Source organism: Phyllobates terribilis, unplaced genomic scaffold (genome assembly GCF_046119375.1).
Source record: "Phyllobates terribilis strain yellow unplaced genomic scaffold, ASM4611937v1 Scaffold_9__5_contigs__length_417890890, whole genome shotgun sequence".
Classification (NCBI taxonomy): Eukaryota; Metazoa; Chordata; class Amphibia; order Anura; family Dendrobatidae; genus Phyllobates; species Phyllobates terribilis.
In genome coordinates this window covers 370,107,836-370,123,128 of record NW_027362769.1, presented here as the reverse complement: position 1 = coordinate 370,123,128, position 15,293 = coordinate 370,107,836, and the positions used below count along the sequence as shown (strand labels likewise).

General features: G+C 51.7%; 1 protein-coding gene across 2 annotated transcripts in view; it reads right to left on the bottom strand.

The window, feature by feature from the left end:
- Positions 1–14,642, bottom strand: part of CREBBP (CREB binding protein) — a 31,304-nt gene extending 16,662 nt beyond the window's left edge. For both annotated transcript variants that reach the window (XM_073648258.1, XM_073648259.1), the window contains exon 1: positions 13,889–14,642. In XM_073648258.1, coding sequence (XP_073504359.1) covers positions 13,889–13,976 — 88 coding nt within the window. In that variant the 5' untranslated portion in view covers positions 13,977–14,642. The remainder of the gene's footprint in view (positions 1–13,888) is intronic.
- Between the last annotated feature and the right edge of the window lie 651 nt (positions 14,643–15,293).

The window sequence follows — 15,293 nt, the reverse complement described above, 5'->3', positions numbered from 1 at the left end:
CCACTGCTAGTACATGCCACCAGTATGAAAGGGAAATCCTATATCAGAGCTGCTACTAATCCGACCTCCCTCTGGGGGTAACAGGCGGGTAAGGAGCGAAACGCGCAAGATTTATGCTTCATTCATTGGCAAATAAATAACAAGCTATCGGGGTAACCACCAGATCAATCAAATATTAAGCAAGATAGTTAAAATATAACATTTATTAGATATATATTAAAATGTATTTCTTTTTTTGAGTAAAAAAAACCCTAATGGGCCAACTTATGAACCCTGGGTCTTCTGAATTACCATATATAGTTTATAATTGTGTACACATGCAAACCACACCTCCAAATGCCAAATACCAAGTATGTAGGGTTTAGAAAAAAACAACCTCAATTCATCCAGAGCATTGAGGATCATACAATTAAATATTACCCTTACTAGTATTGGTGAACATTGATTAATAACAATCATATAGAGATACCATGTATGCGCTCAGAAAATTAGCTTAGGATGGGCGGTTTTTGTTTTTTTGAAGCGCTAGTGTGAGTGCCTGAGATGCGCTTCATTGATGCATACATGCATTCCAGTAACCGGAAACAGGAAGGGCGTCACCGGATGCGAAGTCGGCGGGATCACATATGCGTTCCACCCGATGGTTTGCATTCCAGGTACCGGATATACTAGCCCACGTGACCGGAAGTGACGTAGCGGCGTGTTGTTCAGCGCGGCAGTTTAAAGGAGACATGGTGTAGGAGGTGACAGGTGGAACCCTGGGTCTTTTGAGAGGAGGATATGGGCTGCTTGGAATGGTGGAGACCCTCAGCCCCTCTTTCAGTCTCCACTGATTAATCTATTTTAGGAGGAAACGCGTTGGGAGCTGGATACCTCCAATATGTTTTGGTCATGAATAATAGGATGACATTACACCAGGATGAATCAAGCCATGATGCACTTTAGGATTGGGTAGGAATCTTTCAGTGAGGCTTTGTTGATTTTCCCTGACCCTTTACCTTTTTGAATAGAGGTCATGTGGGATTTTACTGTATAGTCCATGGTACCCTTTTTTTGTTTAAGGGCATGTGGGATTTCATTGTATACCTAATTTTCTGAGCGCATACATGGTATCTCTATATGATTGTTATTAATCAATGTTAACCAATACTAGTAAGGGTAATATTTAATTGTATGATCCTCAATGCTCTGGATGAATTGAGGTTGTTTTTTTCTAAACCCTACATACTTGGTATTTGGCATTTGGAGGTGTGGTTTGCATGTGTACACAATTATAAACTATATATGGTAATTCAGAAGACCCAGGGTTCATAAGTTGGCCCATTAGGGGTTTTTTTTACTCAAAAAAAGAGAAATTTTAATATCAATCTAATAAATGTTATATTTTAACTATCTTGCTTAATATTCATTCATTGGCGGCTTTTGGTTTTTTAGGGGAGGGGAGGAGGTTGTCTTGTGGTTTTCGTTGACATTTTTTTTCTGCAAATTCCACATATTGGCGTCAGCGATTCATGAACTTTGCGCAAAATAAAAAAGGCCCCTTTATTTCTAACGCGTTGTGACTCCTTAGCACTAAAAGTCGTATGTTCCAGGAATAAACTTTTGCTAAATTTGAGCCAAAATATCTAACGTACATAACATTCCCACATTGACAAAAAACATAACAGGAAAAAAAAAAAAGAATGGAATGGTAGTCGGACCCCCAGTGATCAAATAGTGATGGCAAATCCTGCTTGGCGAGTTCGACACTTATGTCTTCCTTCCTATACCGATTATTTGTTTTGTTTTCTGAAGCCATCGTGGACAAAAAAAAACAAAAAAACACCACAAATATAAAATCTGCATGTTCGTGAATAAGCCAAGAGGAACGAGGAGCCCGGCACGCGGGGAGCGACGACTGTGCAGTAATTACGAGCTCTCGGTCGTACGGCCGGCTGAAACCTCCCCCCACATGTGGTTCCCGGCAGCCGCTCGGAGGAAGTGGCAACGTTCCAGCACGAAGATCCTACATTACATGGGACATTTCCATCACAGGCTGTGAATACACACAATATCCAGGTAAGGCCCTGACCGATACAAACTAAAAACACGATCACTGGGTCCCGAGACCCTCATCGATCGCTTAAAGAGTTATTTCCACCTATGAAGAGAGGAATAACCCTTTAAGCCACTCATCTTCAGGATATGAATCCATAGACCTTCTGTTCACTGCACTGTGGTTTTACAACCCAGCCCACCAATCTACAAGGTGTTTAGAGGGTTTCTGAAAGTTTAGTTCCAGCTATTTCCACCTCTCCGTTCTGACATTGGGATCGCAGCAGGTTGGATCTTACTTCTGGCAGCTGAGCGCTTCCATAATCCTTGGTGGTTACTAATGTTGGGGCTGTGTACAGCCCTTAATGTGATCTCCATCATAATATCAGACTGCAAGTTCCACCTCCCTAATCTTAAATCAAACCCAGAGATTAAGAATCGCGAGAGCGAGTGAAGATTAAACAACCGCAAATGTATGGTTAGGACGTCACTTCCAACATCCGGACATCCCACAATACACGCGAAAGCCGTCATTACCAGAGCGGGGCGCTGCTGGGCTCGGCTGAGCATGCATGTGTCCCTAATGGATCAAGTTCGCCATCAGCTTTCTCCTTCCATAAGCACGTGCCTCGCTCACGTGTTTGGCTGCTGTCTGTGGGGTCTATGACACCTTTTGACAATTAAAGTGTTGTTCCCAAAATCGCTGACTGTTCAGACTTGTGGCATAGTCCAAATTGAGCTCTCCCCCAGGCTGCTGACAGCTTTAGCTCTTCAGCATCATTGGAGAGCAGCGATCCGTCCAGCGCTTACAAGCTTGCATAACCAAGCCTGTAAGCGCCCGCTTCTTGCCTTGGAGACAAACTACTGCAGAGGTGGTCATTAACCTAGGAAATGTGTACTCTATAGAATACATAAAAAATAACTCTGCTCTGGAAAACGAGTAAATGATAAAGTAGCCTGTTTTTACAAACATTTAGGAACTTTTATTTTAAGCATGTGAGCTAAATGCGTGGATAGGTGATAAGTGTATGTGAGGCACAGGTCCAAAACAGGGTACTCAAAGTCCTATGAGAAGAATGGTGGAGTCGGAGTGGGAGCCCATCTTCGTGGAGTTAGAATAAAATGCACCAAAACCGACTCCTAAAATATATAATAAATTGAGTACTGTAGTACAATGCAGTTTGTGGGGAATATTTTTTTATTAGAATTTGGGAGAATTATGAAATGTCCTATATATATATATATATATATATATATATATATATATATATATATATATATATATATATATATATATATGTCTGTCCTATTCCTGATCTAAGGGTCTAGACTTTTAGCTGAGATGAATCTGTGCTACAGTAAATTTATCACTTACACATGAGCCATGTATGAGGGAGTCGGAGTCGTGGAGTCGGTGTCATGGAAATCGAGGAGTCGGAGGTTTGGCTTACCGACTCCACAGCCCTGCTGTTGACCCCTGTTATTGGCAGAGGTCCAATTTTGTGGGAAACAGGGGGTAAAAATTAAGGGTTCGCACTGCTGTATCCTAGTTCTGGCACCCAGGTATGAATCTAATAAAGGACGACATATTTCCACCGTTTTTTCTGGGTTTCGTCACACTCTCCCAAGAGCATGAAATTGTCCCTTTCTGGCTACAGAGGCTAATGTGAACGGTATGAATCTCAGCACAGCGCTGCGGAATATGTTGCAGCTATAGTGCGGGCAACTTCAGGTCTCTAGATACTAATCCTTTCCTTGGATCGCACCTTCGTGACCATTGGCTCTTAAAAAAAAAAAAAATGACTAGCGCTGACCCCAAATACTGGCTTATATACAAGGGCTGGACTTTCCCATCATTCCCGGCTTGCAGCCAATCACAGGACATTGGGGGGGGGGGGGGCGAGTTTGGAAAACTTTCCAAAAATTACAACTTCTTGCAAAATCTGATCTACAGAGTAACAAGTACAGGTCTCATGAAGTCCATATATTAAAAAAAAAAAAAAAAAGAATTTCTTGATAATCCTCAAAAAGGAGGGCAGAAAAAAAAAGAAAAAAGGTACAAGTTATCACAAAGGCTCGGGGTGTAGTATATCTCCTCACTTCCTGAGCTGCCATTAAATCATCGGCTCTTGAAGGAACCAGACGTGATGACCTCAGGAAACTTCCAAAGGTGAATTAGGGATAAGGCCTGTTCATCGTATGTGAGCCCCGCTCCCTGTATAGTCCTTGGCAGCAAAACCAGCTCTGATGTTCAGAAAAATGCAATAACGGCAAACTTTATAGGAGACGACAAAAAAGTTAAAGAACCCTCGAGAGCGAGCAGTTTCCTAATCCATCAAAAAGGCAAGGGAAGTACAAGACCCCCGGCTTATTACCCCCAAATAATTACCAGCCCCCGACATCGAGATTAGATGGAAACACGCGCAGCCCTGTAGTACAAAACTCAGGAAGCAGACAGGCGAGGAGCCCGGGCAGGACAGATCAAAGGCCGGCAGGAAAAATGCATTCACGGCCGCACCGCCATCTTCCAGCAATCACCTGCTATAGAGCTGTGGGCTGACCGCTCTGCCTCACAGCCCCCCATTCTGACACACAGGGGGAAAAAAAAAAGTGTGATGGAAGTGGTTAAAAAAAAAAGTGCAAATCTGCCAATTTTGGGGGGTTATGCTTTAACGGCGTTCACTGTGCAGTAAAAATGTCCCAGAAACACGATGGATATCACTAATCGGACTGACGTGGACAAACATTGATTTTTTTCTCTACTTAAATGAAAAAAAAAAAAAATCGGAAATTCGGAATATTGAAAAAAAAAATATTTTCCTTGTTTTTTGTGTGGTGAGCTGATATCTTTGATACCAATTTTGTGTACATAAAGCATTGTGTTACTTTTTTTGTTTTAAAGAGGTGATTTGACCAAAAAAATAAAATTGCAATTCTGGCGTTCTGACTTTTCTTTTTGTGTCTTTTACCGATCGGGTTAATTAATTCCATATTTTAATAGATCAGAATTTTATGAACGCATCGATACCAAATAGGTTTTGTTTACACCTTTTCTTTTTCACGGGCGATAAAAGGGGCGATGAGAATTTTTTTTAAATTAGCAAGAAAAAAATGTCTTTATCCTTTACATTACTTGTTAGCCTCTTTAGGGGACTGCAACCTGCGATAGTCCGATTGCTTGTGCTATATCTACCATACCATAGTATTGCAGAATATAATGAAAATTCCGGTACCTTATGGTGCTCCACCTATAGCTGAGATGACAAAACGGGGGTGGAGTGGGGGTGTCTTCAGCAGACCCCTACAGTCAAAGTAACCCTTCGGTCCCCCCATGATCACAACTTAACAGCGGCATTTAAATGGTTAAAGACAGATACCGGCTATATAAAAATCGGCCTGTATCTGCTGGGGATGGAAGGAGCTCCACAGACCATTAAAGGGGTTGTCCACTACTTTCACGTAAGATTGGGCATCAATGTATGATTGGCCGGGGTCTTGCACGGGGCACCCCCGCCGATCAGCTGTTATCGGGGCCGGCCGGAAGTCCCTACCTGCGATGCTTGACAGTCAAGTTGTAGTGGCCGGAGCTTGTTACTGCACATCCACTTCTATTGAATTCAATGGGAGGCGGATGTGTAGTACCATGCGGCGGCCACTACAGATGACGGCCACACACCGCAGGTAAGGACTTCCAGCCGACGACCACTGATAACAGCTGATTGGCGGGGGTGCCGTGTGCAAGACCCCGGTCGATCATACATTATGGATAGGGCATCAATGTGAAAGTAGTGGACAACTCCTTTAAATTCTGGATCTGCTGATAACTATTTGCATTCCGCTAAAAAAGCAGCCATGACCACAAGACTGATGCTGGCAAACATTGACAGGACGGACTGACCATCCGATGTGCGTACGGGTGGGCCAGCATCACTACAATATAACAATTCTAAAGAATATTTTTCTTAACACTCTGCATTGTGCTGTTCCTCCATTATTCCGCCTGGAAATGTAGGAATGCAATAACAGCTGGGTGTTGCCAGTTGGGGTGAATCTAAAGCGGCGGATACTCCACAGCCCACTGGCACCTGGCAGGGGTAACGCGCCCACGTCTATGATCACAGCCCATGCCAAGAAGATGAAAAAGGAAGAGGAAAGTGTAAAGCTGCCGATGACATCCCGCACTTGGCAGAATCTCCACCGTAAGGTAAATGTATTTACAGGCATTAGGACACCCAGGTTCATGCCAGGCGCAACTATCGATGCCAAGGCCTAAGGGTATGTAGCTGTACATCCAGACAGCACTCTATTAAAGGCTCCAGTCTGCAGCAGTCCACAACCATACTATACGCTGCCCACGGTGGCCATCTGACTTAACCCTGCAGCCAATTCCTGTATAAGTATTGCTATTTTTTATTAAGGGTCCATTGTGAGCCTTTTGAAAAAAAAAAAAAAGTAACAAATGTACCCACTGGACAACCTCTTTAATGCATTTCCTAACTTTTACTAAAATGGAGGTAAAAATATATATAAAAAAAATATCCTGCAATGGTTGCTAAGCGCAGCACAGACAAGTTTGAGCTGTTGCTTAGCAACAGGTGACACTACACATGTTGGCATCACTGCTGGCACGTACCCTGAGATCCTGGAACAAGACTGCAGCTATCGGGGCATGCTGGGAGTTGTAGTTTTGCAACAGCTGGAGAGATGCAAGTTGTAGGAAAAATAAAAAACACAATATTGGGAGTGTTCCCTCTCCATAACTGGGGTTATGCTCTTCGGCCGCAAGGATCAAGAATCCGTCAGCTCATGGGGGGTGAATCTGATTGTGCGAAGTCGGTGACAGAAATCACAACGAATCATTTGCGGCTCTGGAGGGGGAACTCGCAGGAGGACGGTTACCAGCAGACCACTGAAATCAGAACGTGTGGAGGGACGGCTAGGTAACCGGCACTTGGCTCCGGCGAGAGCGACGCTCACAACAAAGACCACGACAGAGGAACTCTACTATTTGGAAGAAAGTCAAGTAAAAGCCACGACCGCTGTAAATCAGCGAGGAGAAACCATGATCGCCAGAGCCCCTCCTCCCTCCAGACATGTCCACACTATTACTTTCTTATATCCCCCATGAAACAACTCTGGGGCATCTTTTCTTAGAACTTTATGCCTCCTGGAAATCCATGACGTTGTTACCATACTCCTTGTCAAAAAGGTAATGATCAGATGCTGGCAGCATGTAGGGACCAGAGCTGAGCAAAAAAGAGTTGCAGGACCCTGGTCAAGGATCCACGACAGTCGGACCAGGGTCCTGCACAATTGAACGCTGGCATCCTGGGCTCCTCAATGATGTATTAGGGGCTTGGTAAAAGCCCAAGATGCCCAGGATTACGGCATCTGAGTGCCGCCAAGGAAGTTTCCAGGAGCCCAGGCCCAGCTGCCGCGGAAGTACCAAAGCGAACACTGGACCAGGGCTCTTTTTGCTTCTATGGACATGGGGAACAGCAACAGTTACCAATTTGTACATTTCCAAGATGAATAAATGGCACAATGCAGAGATGAATGTAAAGATGCTCCAGCGATAGAGATGAGCAGATCCATTTGCAGGAACTTGTGCCCACATTAGCCCGTGGCTGTCGGGGTGAGAGCCCTGTGATCCACCACCTATCAGCCAGAATGACCAGCGCGACATCATCGTGGCGTGGTGCGCAGGGGCTACGGATGTGGCCGCTGGAGACCAGGGTCCAGCCAACCTTTATTTCTCACCTATCTACACTGATGTCTTCCATATGTTCCTCTTACTCCTGAGGAGGGTTCTCCAGGCTTACGATATTAATGACCGATCCGTAGACTAGGTCCTCAGTATCAGATTGGTGGTGGTCCCAATTGTCAGACATCCCCCCACCACCACCAATCAGCTGCTTAGTGGCCGTTCTCGGGTACTGCAGCTCAGCTCCCGTTGATGTCAAGGACAGAAATGGTGCACGGTTCTCCGGTTGGATCTGTGTGGCTAAAATCCGCCGCAGACTACAGAGCCAGGCATGTACAGTAGATGAGCCCTAAAATCTGCTGCACGTGAATTTTTTGTGGATTTTCACAGCAGCTTTCACTTATTTTGATGTAGAAAGGGGAATGAATCTGCATTAAAATCTGCAGTTTGCTGCTCACTCGCTGGACCTTCATAAGCCATATTCTGCCACGGCTACTAATTACTCCCCAGCGGCATCTTGGTGAACTGGACGGCGCAATGTCATCAGGACCAATCAATGGCGGAAAAAATCTGTAGCGCCAACTGATAGCAGTGGGGAAAAATCGTAATCATTTACAGTGAGGATGTTGCTGCCAATCTGCGCCATTTCCTTGACTAAATTCTACTTTGCAAATTCTGCTTCACATCAGCCGAAACCTAAAGAAAATTATTTATATCGAATCACGACAGATTTGCATTGCAGATCGTGAAAAATCAGCAGTGATAATCCACAGTGTGAATCTGCATGCAGCGGATATAAAACCCACACCTCAGTCGATTCCTGCTGTGGATTTTTCTGGCTGCGTATGACGGATACGCTGTGGATTTTCTGCCTGTAAATCAGCAGCACATCCGCTGTGTGGATACGATCCCTGCTGATTATTCACACGCTGCAGTTTTGTTTGCATTTCTGACACCGTCCTATACATCTAGAGGGAACCTATAGAAACACACACTCAGATGAATGGGTGGACTCGCATGCTGCCGAAATCTCTGGTGACTGAATATCCATCCCAAAGGTTTGGGGCAGATACCATTAAAAAGAAAACACTGCAAAAACAACAAATACCCCAGCGCCCAGAAAAGGTAAGCTAGAAACTGACAGGATCAGTCTACGCTTGTTGTGTGATGGACGCCATACAATCACCGAATGTCCGCCATATAAATCTTCTATTCGTAATGGTGGAAAAGTGGCAAAAAGGGAGGTGCAGGGGTGGGTAGCAGCTACACAAGAGGGACCGTCAGCAGCAAGAGGGGTGGGGAGCAGACGAGAGGGGTTGGGGTTGTGTACGAGGCGGAGGTGGGCTGTCGGCCGCCTGGTGAGGAGGAGGGGAGCTGGTGTTTAATGCGGCCGCACAGGTGGAGGCGACTGGGGCCAGTGGCTGCACAAGGGGGAGAGGAGGGAATAGAAAAGGGGGAAGCTGGCAGCCATATGGAGGGGTAAAAGGTAGAGGAGGCGAGGGTGACCTGGTGGCCACATTGGGGGGTGGGAGGGAATGGAAGCCACATTGGGGGGTGGGAGGGAATGGAAGCCACATTGGGGGGTGGGAGGGAATGGAAGCCACATTGGGGGGTGGGAGGGAATGGAAGCCACATTGGGGGGTGGGAGGGAATGGAAGCCACATTGGGGGGTGGGAGGGAATGGAAGCCACATTGGGGGGTGGGAGGGAATGGAAGCCACATTGGGGGGTGGGAGGGAATGGAAGCCACATTGGGGGGTGGGAGGGAATGGAAGCCACATTGGGGGGTGGGAGGGAATGGAAGCCACATTGGGGGGTGGGAGGGAATGGAAGCCACATTGGGGGGTGGGAGGGAATGGAAGCCACATTGGGGGGTGGGAGGGAATGGAAGCCACATTGGGGGGTGGGAGGGAATGGAAGCCACATTGGGGGGTGGGAGGGAATGGAAGCCACATTGGGGGGTGGGAGGGAATGGAAGCCACATTGGGGGGTGGGAGGGAATGGAAGCCACATTGGGGGGTGGGAGGGAATGGAAGCCACATTGGGGGGTGGGAGGGAATGGAAGCCACATTGGGGGGTGGGAGGGAATGGAAGCCACATTGGGGGGTGGGAGGGAATGGAAGCCACATTGGGGGGTGGGAGGGAATGGAAGCCACATTGGGGGGTGGGAGGGAATGGAAGCCACATTGGGGGGTGGGAGGGAATGGAAGCCACATTGGGGGGTGGGAGGGAATGGAAGCCACATTGGGGGGTGGGAGGGAATGGAAGCCACATTGGGGGGTGGGAGGGAATGGAAGCCACATTGGGGGGTGGGAGGGAATGGAAGCCACATTGGGGGGTGGGAGGGAATGGAAGCCACATTGGGGGGTGGGAGGGAATGGAAGCCACATTGGGGGGTGGGAGGGAATGGAAGCCACATTGGGGGGTGGGAGGGAATGGAAGCCACATTGGGGGGTGGGAGGGAATGGAAGCCACATTGGGGGGTGGGAGGGAATGGAAGCCACATTGGGGGGTGGGAGGGAATGGAAGCCACATTGGGGGGTGGGAGGGAATGGAAGCCACATTGGGGGGTGGGAGGGAATGGAAGCCACATTGGGGGGTGGGAGGGAATGGAAGCCACATTGGGGGGTGGGAGGGAATGGAAGCCACATTGGGGGGTGGGAGGGAATGGAAGCCACATTGGGGGGTGGGAGGGAATGGAAGCCACATTGGGGGGTGGGAGGGAATGGAAGCCACATTGGGGGGTGGGAGGGAATGGAAGCCACATTGGGGGGTGTTGCAGCTCATGTGTGACGGGTGGGCGGCGAGGGTGGGCCAGCGACTGTGCTGCGCGGGGGAGAGGAGATGGTGGGCCAACGGGGGTGCGGACGGCAACACACGTGGGCCGGTGCACAGCTGGCACAAGAACACAGACTAGTGATTGGCTGCAGCGGTCACATGGACATGGTCAGACAGCAGTACGGTCACAATCAGTGAGGACGTTGTTCCATTACTTCTATGTCTCCCCTGGTTTTTGGCGACTTTTTAAAACTGTTGGACGTCCCATTATGGCGAAATTCACACATCTGTTTTCATTTTTCCATCCATCAATGCGGACGCTTTTCTCCCGTCTCACCCGGTTTACATAGTTTTTTTTAGACACTGAAGCAGGAAGACTGAACGGTTTTATGCACCGACGTAAAATTGGAGGAAGAAAGTCTTCAGGTTCCCTGCAGAAACCGATCCTTCTAGACTAATGACAGAGAATGAAGCGGACGCGCAGAGTCTCACGGGCCAGACGTCTACAATGGAGGTGTGAGTGCAGCCCTATATACTATGCTGTGATTCTGTCAGTCCTATGTAACATATCAGCAAATTACCTGCAACGCATCAGTCACTCAGGACTGCCCAGCACACTTTACATAGGACTGACAAGTTTCCGCAAGTCTTATGTAATTGCTGTATCCTAGTCCACACTATTATATTATCAGCTGTATGTAAAGCGCTGTGGAATTAATGGCGCTATATAAGTGAGGAAAATAAAATGTACAGAACAATGCAACACGCCGCAGCCCCATGCAACACATAATGTGCATTATTCTCAGCCCCATATAACGTATGATGTTGTAGTCAGCCCCACATAATGAATGATGAGCATAATTATCCCCATGTAATAGGTTAGTCAGTCCCACACAATGTACATCAGTTCCATGTACTATTTGTGACCCACAAGCGGCCGCGGCCCCGCGTAACGTGTGACGCGCAGGCAGCGGCCCCGCGTAACGTGTGACGCGCAGGCAGCGGCCCCGCGTAACGTGTGACGCGCAGGCAGCGGCCCCGCGTAACGTGTGACGCGCAGGCAGTCCCGTGTAGGCAGTCCCGCGTAACGTGTGATGTGCAGGCGGCCTGTGTATCGTGCAGGCAGCCCCGCGTAACATGTGATGTTCAAGCGGCAGCCCCGCGTAACGTGTGATGTGCAGGCGGCCTGTGTACCGCGCAGGCAGCAGCCCCGCGCGACGCGCAGGCGGCAGCCCCGCGCGACGCGCAGGCGGCAGCCCCGCGCAACGCGCAGGCGGCAGCCCCGCGCAACGCGCAGGCGGCAGCCCCGCGCAACGCGCAGGCGGCAGCCCCGCGCAACGCGCAGGCGGCAGCCCCGCGCAACGCGTGACGCGCAGGCGGCAGCCCCGCGCAACGCGTGACGCGCAGGCGGCAGCCCCGCGCAACGCGTGACGCGCAGGCGGCAGCCCCGCGCAACGCGTGACGCGCAGGCGGCAGCCCCGCGCAACGCGTGACGCGCAGGCGGCAGCCCCGCGCAACGCGTGACGCGCAGGCAGCAGCCCCGCGCGACGTGCAGGCAGCAGCCCCGCGCGACGTGCAGGCAGCAGCCCCGCGCGACGTGCAGGCAGCAGCCCCGCGCAACGCGTGACGTGCAGGCAGCAGCCCCGCGCAACGCGTGACGCGCAGGCAGCAGCCCCGCGCAACGCGTGACGCGCAGGCAGCAGCCCCGCGCAACGCGTGACGCGCAGGCAGCAGCCCCGCGCAACGCGCAGGCAGCAGCCCCGCGCAACGCGCAGGCAGCAGCCCCGCGCAACGCGCAGGCAGCAGCCCCGCGTAACGCGCAGGCAGCAGCCCCGCGTAACGCGCAGGCAGCAGCCCCGCGTAACGCGCAGGCAGCAGCCCCGCGTAACGCGCAGGCAGCAGCCCCGCGTAACGCGCAGGCAGCAGCCCCGCGTAACGCGCAGGCAGCAGCCCCGCGTAACGCGTGATGTGCAGGCAGCAGCCCCGCGTAACGCGTGATGTGCAGGCAGCAGCCCCGCGTAACGCGTGATGTGCAGGCAGCAGCCCCGCGTAACGCGTGATGTGCAGGCAGCAGCCCCGCGTAACGCGTGATGTGCAGGCAGCAGCCCCGCGTAACGTGTGATGTGCAGGCAGCAGCCCCGTGTAATGTGTAGGCAGTCCCGTGTAACGTGTGATGTGCAGGCAGCAGCCCCGTGTACTCTGCAGGCAGTCCCGTGTAACGTGTGATGTGCAGGCAGCAGCCTCGTGTAACGTGTGATGTGCAGGCAGCAGTCCCGTGTACTCTGCAGGCAGCCCCGTGTAACGTGTGATGTGCAGGCAGCAGCCCCGTGTACTCTGCAGGCAGCCCCGTGTACTCTGCAGGCAGCCCCGTGTACTCTGCAGGCAGCCCCGTGTACTCTGCAGGCAGCCCCGTGTACTCTGCAGGCAGCCCCGTGTACTCTGCAGGCAGCCCCGTGTACTCTGCAGGCAGCCCCGTGTACTCTGCAGGCAGCCCCGTGTACTCTGCAGGCAGCCCCGTGTACTCTGCAGGCAGCCCCGTGTAACGTGTGATGTGCAGGCAGCAGTCCCGTGTACTCTGCAGGCAGCCCCGTGTAACGTGTTATGTGCAGGCAGCAGCCCCGTGTACTCTGCAGGCAGCAGCCCCGTGTACTCTGCAGGCAGCAGCCCCGTGTACTCTGCAGGCAGCAGCCCCGTGTACTCTGCAGGCAGCAGCCCCGTGTACTCTGCAGGCAGCAGCCCCGTGTACTCTGCAGGCAGCAGCCCCGTGTACTCTGCAGGCAGCAGCCCCGTGTACTCTGCAGGCAGCAGCCCCGTGTACTCTGCAGGCAGCAGCCCCGTGTACTCTGCAGGCAGCAGCCCCGTGTACTCTGCAGGCAGCAGCCCCGTGTACTCTGCAGGCAGCAGCCCCGTGTACTCTGCAGGCAGCAGCCCCGTGTACTCTGCAGGCAGCAGCCCCGTGTAACGTGTGATGTGCAGGCAGCAGCCCCGTGTACTCTGCAGGCGGCAGCCCCGTGTAACGTGTGATGTGCAGGCAGCAGCCCCGTGTACTCTGCAGGCGGCAGCCCCGTGTACTCTGCAGGCGGCAGCCCCGTGTAACGTGTGATGTGCAGGCAGCAGCCCCGTGTACTCTGCAGGCAGCCCCGTGTAACGTGTGATGTGCAGGCAGCAGTCCCGTGTACTCTGCAGGCGGCCCCGTGTAACGTGTGATGTGCAGGCAGCAGCCCCGTGTACTCTGCCGGCGGCAGCCCCGTGTAACGTGTGATGTGCAGGCAGCAGCCCCTTGTACTCTGCAGGCAGCCCCGCTCCCGGCCGCACGGTCCCGGCCTCCTCCCATCCCCGGCCTGCTGGATGCCGGCGCCGCGGCCTTTCCTACCTGTGCTGTCCGCGCTGGCAGAGAAGCCCGGCGAGCTGAGTTTGGGTCTCTTCCGGTTGGGCGGCCCGTCCAGCAGGTTCTCGGCCATCTTCTCCCCTTTTCTGATCGGTCACCGAAGACAGACAAGACTCCCTCCCCGGAGGAGGAGCGGTGCACGGGGGAGGAGGAGGGGTGCCCCGGCCCTGCCGCCGCTGCCACCACCCTCAGCAGCCCCCCGAGTCCTGCATCCCGAAGGGGGGGCCCGGACTGAGCCCCCCGAGCCCAGAAATCACTGCGCCCCACAAACTGCAGCGCCCCCTGCCGGTGACTCCCCCAGCGAGCGGCGATCGGGAAGCCCCCGAACCTACGGCGAGAAACCCCGGGGCTGCTGCCCCACAAGTGCCGGGTGCCGGCCTAGGCCGCGCTGTGGGGAGGTTGCGTCAGGCCTCGGTCCCTGCTCCCCTCCCCCTGCTCGGTGCTCTCCGCCCGCCCACGCAACCGTGCGCTCGACGCTTCCTCCTCCTCCGTGAGGGGAGGGAAAACAATGAAGCAGCCGCCACCAAAACGGGCGGATAAAAAAATATATAAATCAGTTGCCTCCTCCGGGAGAATAAGGAGCTGCCCCCCAAACTGCCTCCGGAGTCCCCGCTGTCCCGGCCGGCAGCCCTCTCCTCCCCTAGGTTCCTCGCAGGGGCCCCGGAGATCTCCGGCGCTGACCGAGCCGCGACAAGATGGCGGCTGTTGATTCCTCAATTAAAAAAAAAAAGTTTTTTTTTTTTTTTTTTCCTCCTCTCTTCTACGACGGCGGGAGGAGAGGCGTGGCCACGCAGCACGTACGGGAGAGGGAGAGGGGGGCACGTACAACTATGGAGAATGGAGCGGGAGAGCGCACGTACTCTGAGGGGGCGTGGCCAGACACGCCTTTGGAGCATTGGGACACGCCCATCTCGTTCATATAGCCGCTTGGCGACGCCCAGAGCGTAGATGTGTGAGGAGAGGGCGGAGGAGACGGACAGTAATGACATTTTTTGGGGGGCTCGTTGTATCTGTGAAGCGCTTTTTAGCGTCCTAATAATAAACTCCTCATGTCAATATACCCAGTAAGAAGGCTGATACAACTGGACTTTTTTTATTTAATAAAAAAAGTAATAAAATCAATCATTTGTGTGAGAATGGAACCCTATAAAATGGCACAGAGATTTGGGGGTCCTAACCCCCAGAATGATCGATAGACAAGCGCCCGTCACCGCGCTTCTGCCTGATAATTGTTTTTCCACTTTCATTTTCCCGCCCTTCCTACGAGAACCAGAAGGAGCAGAAGGAAAAAATGCAGTTACACGTTTTTGTTGTTTTTCTTTTTGTTTGTGTTTTTTGGGGGGAAGGGGGATGTTTTTATTAATGACAGGCAGTCCATCTCTTTTTAGTG